The 18,410-nt window shown below is 49.8% G+C and overlaps 1 protein-coding gene across 2 annotated transcripts in view; it reads left to right on the top strand.

The window, feature by feature from the left end:
* Positions 1-1,257: 1,257 nt before the first annotated feature.
* The window catches only part of ONECUT1 (one cut homeobox 1), a 37,798-nt gene continuing 20,645 nt past the window's right edge, over positions 1,258-18,410 (top strand). Inside the window, exons 1-2 of one of the 2 annotated variants that reach the window (XM_054451901.2) lie at positions 1,303-2,813; positions 2,998-5,849. In XM_054451901.2, the coding sequence (XP_054307876.1) occupies positions 1,709-2,813; positions 2,998-3,107 (1,215 nt within the window). In that variant the 5' untranslated portion in view covers positions 1,303-1,708 and the 3' untranslated portion in view covers positions 3,108-5,849. Of the gene's footprint in view, positions 2,814-2,997; positions 5,850-18,410 lie in introns of those variants that run through there. The other variant, XM_054451900.2, reaches the window with a different exon arrangement.

Here is an 18,410-nt window from a genome sequence, read left to right as displayed (position 1 = left end):
AGGGATGAAAGCACGTAAGCAGGCTCTGCCTTTTGTTGCAGATTTTTTTTTCTTTTGTAAATGAAAGAAAACCGCGGCATGTGGCTGCCGGGTGTACGTCTCAAACTGGGGGCCTCCGCACACGTCCCCACCAGGCCCAAAGACCAGGTTCGATTCCGGATTGGAGCGTGACGGTGGGAAGGGCGAAATTACTCCCAAAGCTGAATTGATTTTCAACTCTGGAGGCTTCTCTCGGGGACGCCGGGAAAAGGGCGTCCCTACGGGCTAAACGGAGACCCGCGCGCCGGCGTCCACCCTGCCTGCGTCAGTACTTCTGGAAAGCAACCGAGTCCGGGTGCTTTAGCAGGAGGGCCTTGGGAGTACCCGCAGGGACGGCCCGAGCCTCCAAGGCCCTACCAGCACCCGGAAGTTAACACGGGTACTCTCCAGGGCACTCCCTCCGCTCTCCCTCGCCCCCCTCCACAGGCCGAGTCATTGGCGAAGCGGACGCACAGCCTTAATTATGAGCTGAGCGGGAGAAGGAGCCAGGCGGCGGGGGACAGTGAGGTATGGCCCGAACTGGGACTCTTGGCACTGATTACTCCTCTCCCCAGGGCATGGATGAGAAAGGGTAGGCAAGTATGTATCTGGGAGGACGAAGGGTGCCGGGTCAACGGCCGCCAAACGGACCCAGCCCTTGAAGCAATCTGCACCCCACCCCACCCCAACCCCCATCCCCCAATAGGCCGTGAATTCAAGGGTGGGAAAGCGCACTCCCAGCAGCCCCCCGGGAAATAAAGCTTAGTGGGCCAGAGCCGAAGGGGTGATGACACAGTCCCCAGCTCCCCGGGCAACCTGCACCGGGAAGCAGCAACTGGAGAGAGAGGGGCGATGTCTCTCCAAGCACAGCACTCCAGCCGCTAGGAGCCCGACACCAGCGTCCCCGGGCTGGCAGAAGAGAGAGCCCACCCAAGCAAGGGAGGCGAACGAGCCAGGCGCGGGTCTCCTGGGATTGCAGCGGCGGCCTCAGGTCGCGTTCTGTGCCAATCTTTCGCACGTGCCCGCAGCTCCCTGGCCATCCGGCGCCGCAGGGAAGGCGCTGGGCCCCCTCCTTCATTTGTACGGGGACGTCAAGGGCCGGGCGCACCGGGACCTAGGGGGCGGGGGCGGGCCTGGCGCATGCGCGCTGCGCCCGGCGGGCGTGAGGGCGGGCCGCGGCGGCGGCGGCGGCGGCGGCGGCGGCGGCGGCGGCTACCGAACCGCGGCCACAGAGTCTGCAACAGTAACAGAGCCATGGCTCAAGCCGGCCAGCGGCGCCGGCAGGCAGCAGCCGCGGCAGGCGCGCGGGCCGCGGCAGGGGAGCCGGGGACCTCAGAATTTTAAGAAAGAGAGGGGCGAGAGGTGGCCGAGGCGGGTGGGCTGGGGCACTGCGCTCTCCCAACGGCGCGGATCCTTTTTGGAAATTAATATTTAAAAAAAAAAAAGCCGAGGACGCAGAGGGGAAGGTGGGGGGTAAGAGGGAAGGCGAGACACACACACACACACACACGCACACGCACACACAGACACACACACACGGAGAGAGAGAGACAGAGACAGAGCCCCACAGTGAGAGGAAGGAAGGCAACAGTCGCCAGCAGCCGATGTGAAGACCGGACTCCGTGCGCCCCTCGCCGCCTCTGCCTGGCCACATCGATGTTGTGTCCGCCGCCTGCTCGCCCGGATCACGATGAACGCGCAGCTGACCATGGAAGCGATCGGCGAGCTGCACGGGGTGAGCCATGAGCCGGTGCCCGCCCCTGCCGACCTGCTGGGCGGCAGCCCCCACGCGCGCAGCTCCGTGGCGCACCGCGGCAGCCACCTGCCCCCCGCGCACCCGCGCTCCATGGGCATGGCGTCCCTGCTGGACGGCGGCAGCGGCGGCGGCGATTACCACCACCACCACCGGGCCCCCGAGCACAGCCTGGCCGGCCCCCTGCACCCCACCATGACCATGGCCTGCGAGACTCCCCCAGGTATGAGCATGCCCACCACCTACACCACCCTGACCCCTCTGCAGCCGCTGCCTCCCATCTCCACAGTATCGGACAAGTTCCCCCACCATCACCACCACCACCATCACCACCACCACCCGCACCACCACCAGCGCCTGGCGGGCAACGTGAGCGGTAGCTTCACGCTCATGCGGGATGAGCGCGGGCTGGCCTCCATGAATAACCTCTATACCCCCTACCACAAGGACGTGGCCGGCATGGGCCAGAGCCTCTCGCCCCTCTCCAGCTCGGGTCTGGGCAGCATCCACAACTCCCAGCAAGGGCTCCCCCACTATGCCCACCCGGGGGCCGCCATGCCCACCGACAAGATGCTCACCCCCAACGGCTTCGAAGCCCACCACCCGGCCATGCTCGGCCGCCACGGGGAGCAACACCTCACGCCCACCTCGGCCGGCATGGTGCCCATCAACGGCCTTCCTCCGCACCATCCCCACGCCCACCTGAACGCCCAGGGCCACGGGCAGCTCCTGGGCACAGCCCGGGAGCCCAACCCTTCGGTGACCGGCGCGCAGGTCAGCAATGGAAGTAATTCAGGGCAGATGGAAGAGATCAATACCAAAGAGGTGGCGCAGCGTATCACCACAGAGCTCAAGCGCTACAGCATCCCACAGGCCATCTTCGCGCAGAGGGTGCTCTGCCGCTCCCAGGGGACCCTCTCGGACCTGCTGCGCAACCCCAAACCCTGGAGCAAACTCAAATCCGGCCGGGAGACCTTCCGGAGGATGTGGAAGTGGCTGCAGGAGCCGGAGTTCCAGCGCATGTCCGCGCTCCGCTTAGCAGGTGAGCCGGCCAAGGAGCTGGGCGCGCGGGAGATAAGGTACACGAAAGCCGAAGGGACCAAAGGAGGGAGGGTAGGAGAGAGGGCTGGGTGCGCTTCATCCCGCCCGCCCCTACCCCCAGAAGGGGGACTCTCTGTGCCTGGAAGGGCCAGCACAGGGCTGTGGGAGCAAATTGCCTACTCCAGGGCTCAGGGTGTTGGGCTGTGGAAGGCTCCGAGAGCTAAGCGGCGCGGCCTCGGCGACTGAAGAGGCGCATTTGCGCTCAGGGACAGCGAGGGAAGCTCGTACGGCCTGAAGCGGAGAGAAATCCCCGCACCTGGTGAGACACTCTGCGCCACCTCTCAGTTCAGCGATCCGGGTTTGGGAAGAGGGATGCAACGCGTGCGAGGAATCGCACGCAAATGTTCCTCGCAGGTGCCTCTGACACATCCCAGGCGCTGGGCTGGAGCGTGCCGGAGCAGCGTCGATGTTAGGCCGAACTGGCTGCTGTGACCCCCTCCCGCGCTCATTCTTTTGGCGCTGGCTGGGGTGACCTCAATCTAAGAGTATGGGCAAAAAGTTTCAAAGCCATTGGGCGGTGGGTGTGTAGCACAGACGAGGTGTAAGGGTTAGGACGCTCTCTGCGCATGGAATTGGCTGTGGAAAGGAGAGGGAGGCTGACCGTCCCAAGGTCCCAGTGAGAGCTGCAAAGCAATAGCCAAGTCCTGGGACCGACTCCGCTGCCGACTCCCTGAGGACTTTGCATTTTGTTTTATTATTCCTCTTCGCGATTTTCGTCTGAATCCCCGTGCGGGAGGGGGGTTTGGGGATGAGAGTGTGTAAATGACCCCCAAGTCTAGGAGCAGAGGTCTCCTGCCCAAAACCTCAAGCCCCAGGTGTTTCTGAGTTCAGCTGGAAGCTCTCCTTGGCGCAGCGCAGACACCGCGCCTGGCTCCCCGAGACCGCGGATAGGCAGAGAAGACAGCTGAGCCCAGCCCGAACCCCACCGGGGATTTCAGGAGGATTCGGCGACCCTTGAGGGTGGAGAACATGAGGGGAGGTAGAGCTAAGGACAGCGGAGGGTGGCCTGGGTTTGATGAGTTCCGGCCGGCGGTTGCCAAGTTGATTGACTCCTGGTCCGTGCCCCCTCCCCCGCGACTCCCCCACCGCCACCTCCACCTCCATCTCAGCCCGGCGCCCAGGCCTGAGCCTTGGCGAAGAGAAAAGGTAAAAGCCGGAATGAGGGTTTGTTAATTAACTGATCGTTCTCCATTAATTCATCCCTGGAGAACGAGAGACAGTCAATCCGCTCTGAGCCGGGGCACTGAGCCGTTTCACAGTCTAAAATCAAAGCGTGAGGTCAAAGCCCCCTCCCCCAACTCGTGCCTGCCAATGAGAAGCTAGGGGGTGGCAGGTGCCGACCAGCCTGTGATTCGTGCCCCGAAGCGACCCAAAGCGTTCTTTGGGTTTGGGCGCTCCAGGCCACCGGTCCCAAAGCACCGCGCTGGCTGAGACTCTGCCCTGCCAGGTTTTCCAGCCCAGCTCTGCCTTCGTTCGCCCCAGGCAAAGTCCTCATGCAGGTTCCTGCAGCCTGCGCCCGGGAACCAGTCCGGGGAGAAGAGGCTTGCTGGGCGCCCCAGCGAATCTCTGGCTGCCGGGTTTCCACTCTCTAGCCCTTGTGCTACCGGCACCATATCTCCACCCGTGGGCTGCCCGCGAGCAACTGAGGTTCCGGAGGGAGTGGGCGAAGGGGCTGCTCCTCGCCCTGACTGCTCCGTCTCTCCAGAGCCCAAGGTAGTACCTTTTCACACACCCACACCACCCCAGAGCCCGGCTTCAGGGCCTCTTACCCAGGCAGTGCCCGCTGAAGCCAAAGAGTGGAGCAGGGCAATGTGGGAAGAAGATAGAAATGGAGAAGGCTACCCCTCAGGGAAAACTCGGTCCCCATCCCCCACCCCCGCCCCCTGGAGGCTCTTGCTGTGGACTTTAATATCCCTCCTCCCCCCACTGCCTGCTGGAAGGACAGACTGACATGTTCTGTTCAGAGACGACCTCTGAGCCATGGAAACCTGGCCGCAGGAGCGCCCTCTGACCTCCAAGCGTGGAGAGCTACATAGCCGAACTCAGGGGACGGCACTGTGGAGGGGGAGGGAGCCTGAGTGCTGGGACCCGCACGCTGGAGGTGCAAACCTGGTGCTTGGCAGGTGCTCGTGGCACCCAGGAGGCTATCGAAGGAGCGCCTGCCTGGGCACCCAGCAACCTGTAGAGGGCCATGCAGCCCTCGGCCCTAGGCCCATGGCCTTTTCCTCGAAAAAGTGAAACACTGGAGAGTCCAGCAGGGCAGGCATTTGGCACCAAACACCAAGCCGACTCTGTGTCCTGAGACCCTGAGGAAGCATGTCTATTACATTTTTATTTCCTTAACTTAAAAGGGATGGTGGAAAGGGCTAGGACTGAGGATTCTATGTTGGTCCACGAGGGTCTCCTGCAAGGAACCAGGAACAGTCTCTTCACAACCTATTTTTAAGTTACTGAAGGAGCCATCTCATTAACATTTTCATATTTTAAAAAGAGTGGGGTTATTTTCTGAAGTTTCCAAATGATCTCTAGCGGGCCAAGTGCGTGACCCTTAAAACGGATTGCAGAGCGCCTTGGCCGTTCCTACGGGACATTAGTGCCTGCCCCCCACTACCAGCTCCCATATGGGGAGGTGCCCCTGGCAGCTTTCCTTGCTGTTGCGCTCAGAGACCCTCCCCCCAGTCTCGTTCCAACCACCTTGCGAGGTCAGGGCTCACTGAGCTCGGTTCCTTCGCTCCGCAGCGGGAGAGTGGTGGCTTCTCCACGGCCCTCTGTCCTCCAGGTGCCGGCAGCCTGTTGCAGAGGGTGAAAACCCTCTGCACGTGGCGCTATATTTGGGGAGGCGCCTTCCGGTCACGAAATAACAGCGGCTGCTGGAAGAAGGGCAACAGGAGGAAATTCCCACCAAATTAACTACCTTTTAAAAATCAATATATGTTCCCTCCATGTACTACTACTTGCTGCTGCCCCATTAAAGAGCAGAGCCACAGGGTTCTCGCCGCGTCTCCTCCCGGATGAGGCGGGGGGTGTGGGTGGGTGGCGTGCCTCTGACGTGGGCGTCTATCAAGACGCAAGATTAGTTTCCAATTAAAGATTCCAGAGGGCTTGGGCCACACGGCAGGAGCTGCGGGCTCGCAAAGAGACAGCGACACACACCCAACAGCAAGCGCAGCACCGCGGACCCAGGGGAAGGCGGCGCGCAGGCCCCAGGTTCGGCCGGGGGTGGGTGTTGGGCACTCCGACCCTGCTCTGCGGGACTTGGAGGCGAGGAAAACTCCAAACCCCGCGGGGCAGTCGGCGGGGCCTCCAGCACCCGGACTGCGCCCCCTTCCCATCCGGTGTTTGCCCCAGAACGACCTGAAGGAGGACCTGAGCCAAGGGGGAGGGGTTCGGTCGGGAGGCGGCCATGAGAAAGTCTCGCCCAGCCCAACCTGGGCTGTGTTTGCCCTGAGTGGCCTTGCGGCCTGGTTGATTGATAACTGGCCCCTGCACAAGTCCATTTGCTTTTTTGTTAATATTTATCCCAGGGGTGACATTTCAAATGTCCCCCAGCTTTTCTGGCCCATGGGAGTCAGGCAGAAGTGCGGGGCCCTAGGAAGAGCCCTTCAATCCTTGAAGACTCCTGGGCCGGGAGAGAAGCCAGGACTGGGAGTGTGGGACGCAGGAGCTGGAAGGGTTCTTGGGCCCAAGAGTTGGGGGAGAAGGCGTCAAGCGCAGCGGTTTCCTCGCGCTTCGCGTCTTGGCGCTGTGGGTCTGGTGTCGCGCAGCTGCTCCCAGCCCGCTGCGGCGCGAACAAAGGGCCGGCAGGGCGCGACCGACCGTGTCCGCTTCTGAGCCCGGGGCGAGGGGCGCCGCCAGCTGGGAGCGCCTCCTCCGAAGGCCTAGGATGGCCTCCTACGGAGACCGAGGAGTCCCAGAGCCCGCCAGGCCGAAAAGTGGCAGTGCATCCCGGTAGTCGACTGGGGACCCTCACACACACACACCTAGCCGACTGCAAAACCAAAAAAGGTCTCGCTCCTGCGGACAGTCACCAGAAGGCTCGGCGTGGTGCCTGTCTCACGGCCGGTGTCTGTCCCCTCGAGGGTGTAGGACCATAGTTCCCTCTGTGTAGTTCTCTCTGTGTAACTGGCATAAACCCGGGTGAGGAGAGGGAGGTGCGCTTGGGGATAAGAAGTGGGCTCGTGGCGACGACTGGAACCGCTATGGCTGGGGCAGGGGAAACCTACTTCTGGGGCTTGAGGGGGGCTGATGGCTATTGTGTGGTAACCTTGGTGTCAGCGCAGCTAGGATGCCTGCCAGAGACCAACTCCTCTACCTGTTCGGAGGTATGCGGCTATCCCGTCAGCGGGTGCAGCACCTATAGCCTTGGAAGCATCTGGAGAGGGATCCCGGTAGCTGGGGCGACCAGCCTGACCCAGGGCACAGCGGTTGCTAGAGACCCAGCCCCGACATCGCCGCTTACAACAGACACTTGGGTCGGACAGTGCTAACAATAGCACGGTTGTGTTGTAGCAGCAGAGGACCCAAATCCCAGGATGCGCCTCTCCTTATCCGCAAGCCTCGAGCCCTCCGCGCTCCCTGCTTCTCTCCATTCGGCTCCCTTTCTTGGGGTAGCCGGGCTGAGCTGCGGGAGCGGCGCGCGCCCCCTGCGGGCCGTCGGGGCTGAGCGCTCCGCGAGCGTCCGTGGTTCAGCCCGCGGCGGCGAAGAAAGGGATGCTTGCTGAGCCTTTGTTTTTAGAACGTCGTTGTTCTAGTGAATTTCAAAACAATAACTATTTTGACAGGAAGAAAGTGTGAAGGAGGAAGAGAAGGGTATCTAGCGGGTCTGTCGGGGTACCTAACAATGCCTGGATGTTACCCAATTCATGAAAACAAAATTCTCATCCCCCGAAGTACACCTCAGCTCTAACCTCCCCAAACAAGATGCGTACTTGGATTTTGTATCCGAAGTATGCTTTTGTTGGCATGTTTTCATTTAAGAAAAGCGGGGTCAAAGTAGAGAAGGTGACCCTGGCGGTCCGAAGTCGGAGGTTGGAGCTGAGGGATATAATACCCGGGGGATTGGCGGTTCCTTTGTTTTGTTGTTTCCTCTTCCTGCAAGCTGACCGGAGTCAGGAGGCAGCCCTGAGGCCTTGAGCTGAGAAGTCTTTGTTTCCTCTCGTGTGGGGTGGGTGAAAGGGCCTTCGGAGGCCGACTGGCCTGGAGCCCCGGCGCGGAGTCAGGACCCTGGACAGGGTCCCACCGCCCTGACGCCTGGTCCCATTTCTCTTAGCCCCTGGTAGGTAGATAGAATGTCTTTGGGAAGTCATAGTAAGAAAACAAAAATTAATAGCTAAAGTTCCGAAGTTTATTAGGGCGCTAGGCCCAGCCAGGAATATACACTGGCACACTGAGGTAATCGAAAAGATCAAACCTATCCTCGTCGATCGGGTTGTTGATCTTTTCGTCCCTCCACGCGGCTTTGTGTGAGTATCTGAGTGCACGTGCACACCTGCTTATAAAATCGGAATTCGCGTCCCTGTGGGTGTGACAGGGGTTGGATCATTAAGCTAAAACGTTCAATTCAGTCCCTTTGATCCGCGCTGGGGAAAATCTATAGTCATCTCTAATCTACGGGGTCTTTAAGGAGGTTGTTACACGAGCTGTTTTGATGTCATTATTTCCACATTCATGGCAAATTCAGCTAATCAAACAAATGCTGCTACCCCAAGTTATCAGAGGAAATCGTTCTTACAGAGCATACCAATAAAATTTATTTCTGATTTTCCTGTAAAACAGAAAATCCTCAAGTCTAATAAAGGTGGGTAATTAAGAAGGAGGCTCTCTAATATCCTGCTCCTCAGCTTGAGGCCTTGTTCCTCAAGTGACATTGCTTGTGCTCTTTGTAAAGTCCGTATATTGGAATATTTAAACACTGACTTAATATTTTAAATCAATCTAGGAGCCTTGATGGTTTGAATGAGAAACGACTAGTTTCCTTTCAGTCCCCATTAAAACAGCAGGATTTCCACACTCTTGGTAAAATTGAATGGCCCCCAACCTAGGGTAGCAAGAGAAGGAAGGTGTTACTGAAGTTGTGGTTGTTAGAGGGTGCATTTCTTATAATGCTGGAGAAAACATTTAACAAATATTTATTAAATAATATTCTCATTGTGTCTCTATTTGAATAAGATGGATAAGCATCTTTGGGGGAAGAAAGCCACATTATTTCTACATGAAAAATGTCACTCTCATAGAGTCCAGTAAAAAGAAAAAAAGTATTTCTTATGTGAATGGATTTAGTGCACAATCATAAATTCCTACCTTCTATCAATAGGTTTGTATAGGTTCTTATTTTAATACAAGTATGTTAATACTAATGAAGCTTAATTTCCTCCTGAGATAATAAGATTGGGCTGGGTGACTAGGCCAATCACAAGACAATCCGATTATTTTGATACAAACAAAAAAATTATTTATCACAGGGTCTTGCTTAGAAGCATCCACATATGTCTCTTCCAAGAGATGTTACAGTATCATAAAATTGGAACAAATTAACTTCTAGAAATTTTCTTTTCTTAATAGCTAATGGATGCTGGGCTTAGTACCCAGATGATGGGTTGATCTATGCAGCAAACCACCATGGAACATGTTTACCTGTGTAAAAAACCTGCACATCCTGCACATGTACCCTGGAACTCAAAATAAAAGTTGAAGAAAAAGAAATTTTCTTCTCTTTTAGATGAGGCAATTTAATAAAACAACAGCTGGACAGAACTAGACCCTAAAGTACAACCAATCTCATTTGTCATAGTAACTGATAAGGAAGAAGCTTAAGTTTTTTGTGCACATTCTATTTGTTGGGTACTGTGATCGGAACATAGATGTTCTCATTGAAGACTCACCATTTATACCAGTGGTTCCCAAATCTTGCTATACATTGGAATCACTTAGAGACCTTTAAAAAACTGATGCCTGGCTGCAGCTTCAGATATTTTGATGTAATTGGTACAGGACATGACATGGGCATTGGGATTTTTATAAACTCCCAGGCGATTTTGATGTGCAGCCAAGTTTGGGAACCATTAGTCTAAGTGGTAGTTACCGCTTTTTTCCCTGTTGCTCTCTTCAGTGAGGTTAAATAATTTACTTGTGATAACGCCACTGGAAAACAGTGATGCCCTGAGCTCAGCTTTCCCAGTTCAAAGCCCAGAACCTTTTCTCCTCCATCCCATGCCTCTGTTGCCAGGACAGGTGCAACAGTTTAGTGGACTCAGAAGGTGGAAATAACTGATTTGAAAGTCTCTACATAATAAGCTCTTGAAATTAGAGAAAGTGTGTCTTTCCTTTGGGATTCTCAAAAAGAGTCACTTGTGAAAACTTATTTCTTTTATACTCAAGACTTGTAAAAGAGATTTTTTAATACTCTTTTTTGAAGAAGCAGCCAGAAAATGTGAGAAAGTGCCAGAAGTAGATGTGAAACCCCAGCCTCCCCATCCCTTTGTTCACTTAAACAATTATTGATGGACAAGACCCATCTCATTAGATGTGCCTGTGGGTGGGGCTGGTCCGTTTGGTCCCTTGCCTTGAGGAGGGCCCAAGGGCCCAGATCTTCCCATACCTTCAGGCTTCGGCATTCTGATCTGCACTTGGACAGCAATTACACTTCTTGGCTCCACATCAGTGCCTGCCTTGCTATTTCAAAGCTTGTCTGTAACTCATATTTTAGGGCTCTGCACTAAAAAGTAATAAATTGACCAAAACTCAGTACATAGGCTGGGAGTTGTCTAGAGGGCATCTTGCAATTTCTGTCAAACACTGCATGTTTCCAGTCACCATGTGTTTCTCATCTTCCTTTGCATATGCCGCCATGGGATATTCAGAATCGACGGTTTCTGAAATCACTGCTTTCGTTTTCACATCTGGTGATGACCTCATAGTCCCAAAGAGAGGTTATCGAAAGAACGCAATAAACTATGTGCTTTTTGCTTTCTTTCCTGTTGTCTTCTAAAACAGATCAATGGGGAAAATTAAATAAACAAACGAGCGAAGCGCGCCACCTAGTGACCTCTGTGCTCGCTGCAGATTCTGCGACTGAAGTGCGTGAGAGGAGTGGCTAACGCGATTCGAGTATTGATGGAGTCACAAAAATCGTTCATTAAGGCAATTTAATCTTTGCTATTAAATGTCCTTTCAATTCATTTGGGGTAATTAAGATGCAGTTAAAGTGATTAAATTCTAATTACTTATGCTAGACAAAGACATATTTGTCACACTAATGCGGTTAACTAAGGACTCAGAAAGAAAGTTAACATTTACTTCAAATGATGCAAGTGGAAAAATCAGTTCCTCTTTTCATCATTAATCCAGTGAGCTGGGTGATTGTGTAATGGCACTACCAGCTCATTAAAAGGGGAAGTGCTGATTTAAATGACTGCTAGGAGGAAAACTGGAACCAAAAGTACCTCAGTACTGTTTGGTCAGCATTCCTGCACAAAATTGCTTGGTGTTCTTTCCCTCCAAGCCCCCCACCCCAGAGTAATAAACAGCTCCTGAGTTTCATCCTGACATTAAAAAAGGGCTGCCTCACAGAAAGATTTTAGCATCTGCCTGCAGACGTTGTTAAACCAAAAGATTTGTTTAAATGGTAAAAGAGGACTCGATGTAGAGAGGACCAGGCAGATGGGAAGGGTAGGGAGGAAGAGAATTCCTGAAGGACACAGCTCCAGAAGAAAAATTTCCACTACAGGCTTCAAAAGCCCCCTTTATTCACACCAACACCCATCCTGTTAGGAAGCACTCCTTCTCCTCCCCAGCTCCACATTTACTGTCTAATAGATGGAGACAGATGCCTCTGCCCTGGACTTATACCACACTTGGTTATTATGCACACTCTGAAGAGCGCTAAGTACCTCTGCTGCAGATTAGTCTCTTTTCGGCATTTTTCCACATTCACATGTGGATTAGAAACCATCAAGTCACTGAGGATATTTTGCCATAATCTGCATAGATCGTTCCCAGAATCTTTGTATAGCCTAATTATGAGTGCTCCTAAGGGGAAGATGATTTTAAACTTAATGAATTTAAAGTTTTCCTTACTCACAAAAATGGCTTTTTAAGGAGGCACCTAGTATTTGCCTGGTGGGTATGGGGAATGATCCAAGGACAAGAATGATCAATCAGATAATTGGGGACTGTTTATCCCCCAGGAGACCAGTGTCTCTTAGGATAGTTAAATTTGCATATTGAAACTATAATTTTGGTTTCTTTATCCCATTGAATAATATCACCCCTGTTTATAACCAAAGAAATGAAAGTTATCAAATTTGTGCCACTTAAGTTAAACAAGTATTTTTTTTAAATAAACTGGTCGGCCAGGCACGGTGGCTCATGCCTGTAGTCCCAGCACTTTGGGAGGCCGAGGTGGGCAGATCACAAGGTCAGGAGATCGAAACCATCCTAGCCAACAGGGTGAAACCCTGTCTGTACTGAAATACAAAAAAAAATATTAGCCGGGTGTGGTGGCCTGCACCTGTAGTCCCAGCTACTCGGGAGGCTGAGGTAGGGGAATCACTTGAACCTGGGAGGCGGAGGTTGCAGTGAGCCTAGTTCACACCACTGCACTCCAGCCTGGGCGACAGCGAGACTCCAGCTCAAAATAAATAAATCAATTAAATAAACTAGTCAGTTATTTGAATATTTACAGTCAGTATTAATGTAATGGATCATATTACACCATCTTCAATTACAAAAAAAAAAAAAAAACCCTCTCTGGATTAAGAATACAGTGCCCCAGAGAAAGATTTCTGTAGTAATTAGCTCTTAGACATTGTCAAGTAATTTAACCTTTCTGGGCCTCAGTCTCAATACATGTAGAATGAAGGATTTGGCTTTAGGGTCCCTTCCAGGTGTCACATCCTATGATTGATTGCCTTCTATGATGACTGTGTATCTATCCATGGGGAAGCTTAGTTAGGGACCTAGTCTCTTCTAAGTTTAGTGCTCTGTCTGCAGTTTCAGGACTCAACAAAGTGTAAGCCTCAGGGGGCCAGTCCCTTGTCAGGTGGTTAGGAGGAAATAACCTCTCCAGGCAGGAGCTCTGCCTTCTGGCCCCAAAGTGCTGCAGCTTGAGATTCCATTGCTTGTGTTCTAGTAAGACAAGCTGTTAGCAAGGATATGGGTCATTAGGAACTCTTAACCACTACTGGTGGAAAGGAAAGTAAATTGGCACCTTTACTACAAAAAAAATAGTGTCAATGACTTGGCATCATCTTCTCAACATGGATCTACATATATCTAGCAATTCTGCCCTTTGGCATATATTATAGGTAAATTCATAAATGCTCTTAGAGACGTGCAAAGACTGTTCATGGCAGCATTGTTCCTAAGAGCAGAAAAACTGAAAAAGCCTAAACGTTCATGGACAAGGAATGCGTAAATAAATCATGATATATAAAAACTATTTTTAAAAATATGAGTAATAAACATAAATTTAGAGGATAGGGGAAGGCAGGGAGATAAGAGGCAAGAACGCCCTGTAGCTTCACAAGGCAACTAATGTTCTAGTTCTTTTATTGAGTGGTGGACTCACAGATGTTCATTTTGTTTTTGTGCTTCATATCTTACATATATGGTACATATTGTTTGGTAGGCAGTGATTATTATTTATTTTTAACATTGGGGAGGTAGAAACATTGTTTTTGTCTGATTCCCCAACCCAAGCACTTCAGACCAAACAAACCTCAAGACATACTCTATTGTCATTTCAGCAGGTTCTAGCCCCATACTAAATGTCAGCTCTCATAGGAATTATATCCAGTCAATTTTGGACAGGAGGATAAAATAAGTAAAAGAGGGAATTTCATTAAATATGGAAAAAATAGTTAATTTTTTCACTCATTTGAGCACCTGCTATAGTAAGTTCCGTGCTCAGGACTGGGAATGGAATGTACAACACAATTTTTCTTTGGAACTCACAGTCTAGCAGAGAAGAGAACAAATAACTGTTTACATGTTTCGTGTGTGTGTGTGTGTGTGTGTGTGTGTGTGTGTGTGTGTTCCAGGAAGGAGAAGTTTAAGGTGTGATGAAGGGACAATTTTGAAGATCTGGAGGATGAGTAGGACTTGGGACAGAAATGGAGGAAGAGGTTTCCAGGCAGCGGGAACAACAGCATGTGTGGAGGCCCTGGCTAAACTCCTTTTGCAGAAGAGCTCTTAGATCAGAATTACAATGAAGCTAAAAGCTTGTTTCTTTCCCAGCACAGCTGAGTGACACAAAACATTGCCATCAATTACAAAAGCATTCTCCAAAGCTGTGGTTTTCAGTGGTAGGGAGCCATGGACTGAGGGTGTCATATTCCTCTAGAAGAGCAAATCAGATTGGAGGGAGAGAAAGGGGGAGAATATGTGCTGCTTAAAAAGTTTCCCAGGTGATTCTAATATAAATTCAAGTGGCAAATTAGAATAATGGTATTGAGAATTTAAGGGTAGATGACTCTTATTTTTACTCCCTTTTCCTACTTATTTCTGGAATAACCTATAGCTCCATAGCTTACTCTGTATAACTGTGTGTTTGTGTGTGTTTAAAAAATCTTTTACCTCTTTTGATCTTTTTGAAATCAAAAGTTCACTCAAAACTTCAAGATCCTTAGAGGAATAATTGATTCAACATGCTCCTCCATCTAAAAAAGTTATTAATGTTCTATAGGTCCTCACTACTCAAAGTGTGGCTCCCTAAACAGCAACATCGACCTCACCTGGGAACTTGTAAGAACTGTAGACCCTCAGGTTCCACCCCACACCTACTGAACCTGAATCTGCATTTCAGCAAGACCCCCAGGAAATTCTTGTGTCCATTAAAGTCTGAGAAGCACCACTGATGGCCATGTTACATCACTCAAAATGTCTGTTTTCCTTCATTTGCCCAAACACTGATTGGGTGCTTCCTATGTGCCAGGCACTAGGCTGAGTACAGGCGCACGAAAGAGGAATGAGGTGTTTATTGTATCCTGGAGGAGCTCACAGGGAGGAAGCATGCAGGAAAATAAATACTGACAAAGTCTCTGATCTGGGTAGAAATAAAGTTCTGTGGGAGCAGCCAGGAAAACTGGAAAGAAGACTGAAAGGAGATGACAAAGGACCTGGTGTGTTGGTGCAGCCCAAAGGAAGTTGTGAACTGTCGTGGAGTGAAATGGTCAGATTTGTGCTTTTGAAAGCATGCTGGAGAGGAAGATAATAGGAGGAAAAGTCACAAGGGACGAGCTAGAAGTGGCAATAGATTCTGAGGGTCTGATTATATGTCATTGTCAGCAAAGGTGGAGAAAATGGGCGGCAAAATTTGAGAGCTATTTCTAAAGTCGAGTAGACATGGTGGAGAGTGAAAATGGAAATGGAACAGGCTCCTTGCTTCTGGCATGGGAAGCTGGGTGCTTGGATATACCTTTAACTGCACAGTGGCTATGTAGATGTCAATATAAAGATGGAATGTTTCAGAATAGCTCACCCTCTCAAATACATTCCTACAATAGGTGGGCTCTCTGGCTTCTGTACAGATTTGAGGTATCCAATCAGTTAGATTGTTTCTGCCTCACCGGAACCTGTTACTTACTGAGAGAGACGTGATGTGAGCATGATGCTAATGAGGCGAAGATTGTGGGTCCTTTGGGTCCAGTTTTCACTTCCTGGTGTTGGTGGGCAGTGATGGTTACTCACATTCCATCCAGCCACCTCCCTGGGTACAAGGAGCCCTGAAGAACCAGTGGAAGGGGTTAGCTCAAATCCATCCCTGCTGTTAGAGAAACGAAAGTAACTCCCCAGTAATGGTAGCTCAAGAGCTGTCTATCTATAAACAAAGAAAACAGCAGAGTAGACAGAAGCACAGACATGTAGGTGGGGCAGACAGATGTTGGAAAGTCTTGGTTTGAGTCACTTACAAATCTGTCTGTGATGGAAATTAATCAGTTTAATGGCAAGCATATTTTCATATGAAAACACATTTTACTTTCCTCCGATCTAGTTATTTTCACAGTTGTTCCATGAGCAACAGACTTTTTTAAAGAATTGTTTTTAATTAATAAATATTTTGAACATATACTATATGCACATCATTTTTTTAAATTTGAACAGCATGAAAATGTATACAGAAAAAAACAAGCTTTCCTCCCAACCATATTCCCTAAGTCCCCAAGTCCCCCTCCCTTAGAAGAAACCCCTGTTACTCGTTTCTTGTATATTCTTAAGAGATAGTCTATGGCTTTTTAAGTGTGTGTGTGTGTGTGTGTGTGTTTCTGTGTGTGTGTGTTCCTCTTTAAAAATAATCAAGGGCCTCTCCCATCTCCCAAAAGATAACTTTCTAGGGAAAGTACTAAACAGCTCTTATTTCTTTTAATTCTTTTGCCAGATAATTGCCTCCCTAGAAGATGCTGCCCAGTGCAATTAACTGAGTAATGAAATTAAAAGAGAAGTAGCACAGGGTGACCACCCCTCTGGGTAGGTTGAAAATGCTCCCAAGTGCTTCAGTAGTGGTCCCTTTATTCTAGCTTATTCTAGCTCTCTTTTTTTTTTTTTTTTTTTAGACAGTCTCGATCTGTCACCCAGGCTGGAGTGCAGTGGCGCAATCTCAGCTCACTACAACCTCCACCTCCTGGGTTCAAGTGATTCTCCTGCCTCAGCCTCCCGAGTAGCTGGGATTACAGGTGTGTACCACTGCACCTGGCTACATTTTGTATTTTCAGTAGAGACAGAGTTTCACCATGTTAGCCAGGCTGGTCTTGAACTCCTGACCTCAGGTGATCTGCCCACCTCAACCTCTTATTCTAGCTCTTTTATGAAAGACAATTCAATGTGTGAAAGATGTTCAAAATGCAAGCTTATAAAACATTATATCTACCATACAGTTTCCTCTTTTAAAGTAATAAATACACTCAGACACAACCACAATATCATTTTAGAGCACTACCGTCAACACAAGGGTGGAGATTTTTTCCAAAAAGTTAATTATTGTACCGCTTATGTATACTTTTTTGAATTCTGCTTTTGTCATGACATAGCCTTAGTAAATTTTTTTAACATTTGTTTGATACTTACCATGTTCAAGCACCTTGTATCTTATTTCTTAATTTATTTTTTAATTCCAATGCTTTTTTAAAAAGTAACTTCTGGCCAGGTGCGGTGGCTCACGCCTGTTATCCCAGCACTTTGGGAAGCCGAGGTGGGTGGATCACCTGAGGTCAGGATTTCAAGACCAGCCTAAGCAACATGGTGAAACCCCGTCTCTACTAAAAATACAAAATTAGCTGGCCATGGTGGTGCTTGCCTGTAGTCCCAGCTATTTGGGAGGCTGAGGCAGGAGAACCGCTTGAACCCTGGAGGCAGAGGTTGCAATGAGCCAAGATCAGGCCATTGCAGTCCAGCCTGGGCAACAAGAGCGAAACTCTGTCTCAAAAAAAAAAAAAAATAAATAAATAAATAACTTCATTTCTTGTTGTAAATTATTAGTATTATATACATCCTTTGAGCTGGAGCTGCAGGGTAAAACACTAATAAAGAAAAAAAATACAAGAATCACCCACAGCACCACACACAGATAACCCTGTGTGTGTGTGTGTGTGTGTGTGTGTGTGTCTATCCTTCCAATATTTTCCCTATGGGATAGTACATACTACTATTTTGCAACCTTTTGAACTAAAAAATCCCATTATTAAATTTATGGTAGAGTATTTGAAAATACATAAAAGAATAATAGAGACAATAAAAAATCTCTGGTAATTCCATCATCCCTGTCCTTTCCCAAATATATCATGAATAGCATTCATTTATTCAGCATATAGATAGAGAGAGAGGATATTTGCAAAAGCCTTCCTTCTCTCTCATTATCCATTTATGATTGGAGTGGACTCAGGCATTCCTTTTCTTTCCAGTGGCTTACAATTCATTACTGTACTTAACTATTTTGGTGCTCAAATTGTCCCAGATTTGACTGATGAGAGCCCTTTTATTCTGACTCCTGTGTCCCTGTGACATGCTCACATTTTTTTTAACTTTCTGGCATCATAAGATGTTCCAACCTCATTTGGTACATATTCTGCCCCAATCCTAGAATGTGCCACTTCTTTGATGAGCCCTGGTTTATCCTGGTGGGGAACAATGTTAGAGTCCAAGACGGCCTAGGCACTATGTGTGCTCACGGCTTTAGGGTGACTTTGGTTTTCTACCCTCTCAGACAAAGCCAGGAAACAGATACATATTCATTTATTTACACACACATACAAATATGCATATACACATCATACATACATAATATCCATGTATGCATAAACATGCTTATATACATGCTTATGTACATATTTCTAAAATCATTAGTTCATACCAGTACCTCCACCTCCAATTGCAATATATCCTCAGAGGATTTTTCCCTGCCTTCCCCCATTCCCCCTATTTATATGTCTTTTCCTGCACAGTGAGAACTCTGGTACCCAGTAACCTACCTCTCTCTCTCTTTCTCTCTCTCTGTCTCTCTCACACACACATTTACTCATTTGCTCAATCCTGTAATACATCTAAA

The sequence above is a fragment of the Pongo pygmaeus genome, chromosome 16, assembly GCF_028885625.2.
Source record: "Pongo pygmaeus isolate AG05252 chromosome 16, NHGRI_mPonPyg2-v2.0_pri, whole genome shotgun sequence".
NCBI lineage: Eukaryota > Metazoa > Chordata > Mammalia > Primates > Hominidae > Pongo > Pongo pygmaeus.
The sequence above is the reverse complement of the archived record's forward strand: the minus strand, read 5'-3'. Positions and strand labels throughout refer to the sequence as shown.